At 47.2% G+C, this 4,302-nt stretch overlaps 1 protein-coding gene across 1 annotated transcript; it reads right to left on the bottom strand.

Annotated features, from left to right (window-relative positions):
- Positions 1-375: 375 nt before the first annotated feature.
- Positions 376-4,128, bottom strand: LOC124649538 (protein ROLLING AND ERECT LEAF 2-like). Its single transcript, XM_047189151.1, has 5 exons — positions 4,019-4,128; positions 2,400-3,933; positions 2,096-2,313; positions 1,784-2,007; positions 376-976 (listed from the first exon to the last, which is right to left on the bottom strand). Exons 2-5 carry the CDS (start codon positions 3,874-3,876, stop codon positions 376-378), a joined length of 2,520 nt encoding a protein of 839 aa, XP_047045107.1. The 5' UTR covers positions 3,877-3,933; positions 4,019-4,128.
- Between the last annotated feature and the right edge of the window lie 174 nt (positions 4,129-4,302).

Raw genomic sequence — 4,302 nt, forward strand, 5'->3', positions numbered from 1 at the left:
TTGTGGTCGTTTTGATAGATGACCAGCGCCTGTTAATTTGAATTTCGAACTTTGGTGTTTATTTTAACATTGTGCTAAAATATTTGTTATTTTGCGGCTGGAGAGTTGTGGTAAAGTGGCGGTAGTGGTATGCATGCACCCAGTACAAGATTTTAGCGGCCAAAATTTGAGCGATAACTGTTCGTCCAAGCTTCGCCGATGCTCAAACTTCAATAAGAAAACCACCTGGGGGTAACACTGCTAGTACTGATGCTAATATAAACTGGATCAACCATCAATCACAATAATCAGCCTTGAATTTGCACTTTTATAGCTACAAAATTACACATGTGACTGCATGCTTCATCTCCCTAGCTACATGTAACAGGAATTCCGCTAGTGTGGCGGCGGTTGTGCCGCGTTTTCCTTCTCCCCATGCCCCCTCGGGCGCGCGATTGCCGCCGACACCGCGGCGTCGTAGCCATCCGCAGATGCCGCGGCAAACTCGGCCATGGCGCCGGTCACGGCCGCCATGCCGGCGCAGAGCACGCGTCCCGCCATGCCCTCCATGCCCGTGGCGGCGCCCGTGCACACCGACCCGACGCCGGCCACGAAGAAGTCCAGCCCATCCATCACCCGCGCCTCGGACGCCGCGTCCACCGCGAGCCCCCACTCCATGCACACGAGGAACGCAGGCGGCATGGCGCGTGGCACGGCAACGCCCTTGCCTATGCCCAGGCAGCGTCGCGCCCAGGCGGCCAGGGCGCGCGCGTACGCGCGCTGTGCCGACAGCCAGGCCTCCATGGCACAGCGCCAGGCTCGGACCTCGCACTCGAGCGCGACAGCGGCCGGAGGCGGCGTATTCGGCTCCGGAGGACCGAGAGCTACGGCGGTCGCAGCCGATGTGCGATGGTGGAGGAAGAGAAGCTTGGCGTCGTCGATGGTACGCTTCTGTGCTTTGTGGCGTTCACCCATGGCTCGCCACATCCGTGATAGTCTGCACGATGCAAGAACAGCTCTGTTATTATCGAAGGTTGCAATCCTGTACTTGAATTCTTGGTTATTTTCAGTTTTGGACACTTTTTCATTATGCGAGTTGCGATTATAAACCTCAACGCGTTATTATGCATACACGATATGCTAGGAAAACACTAAAACTACAAGCAATAGTTTTTTCTCAACAGTAATGATGGCCTTGTACCTGATTTTATCTGAGAAGACAACATGATTAAAATTTCAGCCTTTTTGTTGCCACTACAAGTTATGTTCTGAATAATTATTGTGCCTGCTGTTAATGCAAGTATACTGATGGCAGAACAAGTTTTGAAGCCTACTACTATAGTATTGCAAGAATTCGACCTTGAAAAGTTGAGTTTCTATGATACTCCATCCTTCTATGTTTAAGTTTTGATCTAAATGATTTGGAAAACTGTTCTCTGTCCAAGATAACTGAACATTAAAAATCAGCCTTGAAACATTGTTCTAGCAGGTTCTCTCGATCAGGTTAACCAGTCAATGAGTTACTCAAGGAAATATATATATGGTCATTATATCATTCAAATATGGCACATCACTTAAATTTACATGCATTCCTTCATCGGTATGCCTACTATAATCATTACCCAAACAGATATTTACCTTATGTTTGCTGGAAACCATCAGTAAATTCCAAGTATGTGAACTGTGAAAACTCTAAGTTCTAGCTGGCTATCAACTAGTTGATGTGCACATTGTTTAACCAATTAACATACTATTTATGAAATCTTGAACTAATGTACAAACTCAATGGTGAGCAGAAGCATACCCTTGGACAAGCTCCATAAGTTGAGGATGCAACTCCTCATCTCTTAGAACTTCTATTCTTCTTGAGATTGACTGAACAGTGTGTATTGAGACCTTCATCCGAGTATGTAGGCTTCTCAATGCTGCACGAGTCTTATCGACAGAGGTAGGCTCCTCCCCTTTCTCATCCTGGCTCCGCAAATGTGCCATCCTCTTTTCATACTCAAGTCTTAACCGCTCACCCGCCTATAAGTGAAAAATGCAGGCATGACTTCCGTTAATCACTTAGATTGCTCTGTTGGTACAAGTTTGTGACTGATGACAATGATCATACCTTTACTTCTTTGTACAATTTCTTCTCCCATGTATACAGTCTATCCAGAGTTGACTGATGACTTCCAGACATTGTACTGCAGGATTCTTCAGAGTAACAGCTGCTCGTATCATTGTCAAAGAGATCATCTATTGAGCTCGAGGAAGCAAGAAGGAACCGCGAAGATGATGACCGGGATGATGCAGATCGCAAAAGTGCGACTGGGTTTAGCATCTTTACTGCATTACAAATTTCATGGGTAAGTTGAGTGAATGGAATCTGAAATATTTTAAATAGCTTCAGTTTTGGTTTGTAAAAGTGGTACCAGAAAGATCATTTGAGGTTGAATATTGAGCTCGACTTGCCTCCAACATCCGTGAGACTTCCTGAGCAGCACTACAGATCCCCAAGAACTGACTGTCAATATCTTTCATAGCCTCGACCAGACTCGCTGGCCTTCGGTTCAGATACACAGTGAAACCGGGTGTTTCTTCTGCATTTGCTAGTTTGTTCCTCATCAGTTCTTTCTTATGTGTCTTGACCTCAAGGTCTACTGCATTACGGGGTTCGGACAAGTCTGCACATTGAACACCTTTGGATTGAAATGCCTTTAGATCTTGCTTGACATTGACCTCAGAATTCCCAGGGCGAGCACCTTCATTAGAAGCCATACATCTTTGATCATCTGAATGCTCACATTCGTCTTCTTCATCATCGTCATCATCCTCGTCAGATTCATCATCATCTTCTTCTTCCTCCTCCTCCCCCTTTTTGTTGTGCATCCGTGCACGTTCTTGACACTCATCATCTTCCTCTTCGAGCTCTGGGATTCCTTCCTCCTCTCTTACCCTCTGTAACCGTGCCAATTCATCATCGGTGACCACATTGTCATAGCCACTCCGAGGCCGCGGATACGGATAGCTGTCCAGCGACGAGAACGGGTTCCAGAAGGAGTCCCACTGTGATGATTCGGGTTCCTGGGGTGACGGAGGCGGGTAGTTTGGCCTATCATGAGATGCGTAATAAGATGTCCTCATTGGCTCCTGGGGTGAAGCAGGTGCATAGCCTGGCCTGCCATAAGGTGGCGTGTAATAAGAATTCCTCACTGGCTCCTGGGGTGTTGAATAGCTTGGCCTGTCATAAGGTGGCGTGTAATAAGAAGAATTCCTCACTGGCTCCTGGGGTGTTGCATAGCTTGGCCTGTCATAAGGTGGCGTGTAATAAGAAGAACTCCTCACTGGCTCCTGGGGTGCTCCATAGCTTGGCCTGTCATAAGGTGGCATGTAATAAGAAGAATTCCTCACTGGTTCCTGGGGTGATGGAGTTACGTAGCTTGGCCTGTCATAAGGTGCATTGTAAGAAGATGGCCTCATCGATGAGGAATTCTCCGCGAAGAATCTATCTGTGCCACCATAGCTATCCATGGGATAATGTGATTCAACACGGATTGTTTCCACAGGCCGTGGAGCCTCTTCAACTGAGACTGATGGGTTTGGACCTGACCTCAGGTACTTTGCAACATGAACAGTCCTCTTCTCATATGAACCATAAGGCAGGCCAAGCATCTCTGGCTTGTGTTGCTTGACAGGAGAGATGAATGGGTCAAACATGAGCTCAAGGTGATCATCTGTGGCAACAAACCGCTGCAGGGCCATCGAAACACATTTCATGGACTCGATGTAGGCAATGTGAGAGGACGCGAAACGGTTGCGCTGCTCCAGTGCCTGCTTGATGAAGTCCCTCCTGTCCCTACACATCTTGACAGCCTCCTCATCTTCTAACCTGGAAGCAGCACATCCCATGTCTCCAGAGTCTTGCAGTTTCAGGACTATGTCATGCCCGGGTCAGAACTTCTGAGTCTAACATGTGAGAAACAAAAAAGGAAGGTAACCGGTAAGTTGCTGCTTCAAGAAACCAGGTATCATTTGTTAGTTCAGGAATTACCTAAGATTGTAGAATGATCGATTGTTGGTAACCTGTGCATTGCAGGCTTGCGGCTGAAGCCAATGACCGGGTAGGCAACTCGTACCAACCGACTATCTGGCAAGTTTCAGAAGCAAGCCCGTACTCACTGTATGAAATCAAATTTTGCATCAGAAGGGAATTCAGGCATAGGCTGTTCAGAAGCAACAGGCGATCAGGAGTGTTAAGATTGACTATTGGGATCTTAAATCAACGACTTAACAAGCAACAAAATCAGGCTGCACTACTTATCACAAAGCCCCCAA

Source organism: Lolium rigidum, chromosome 1 (genome assembly GCF_022539505.1).
Source record: "Lolium rigidum isolate FL_2022 chromosome 1, APGP_CSIRO_Lrig_0.1, whole genome shotgun sequence".
Classification (NCBI taxonomy): domain Eukaryota; kingdom Viridiplantae; phylum Streptophyta; class Magnoliopsida; order Poales; family Poaceae; genus Lolium; species Lolium rigidum.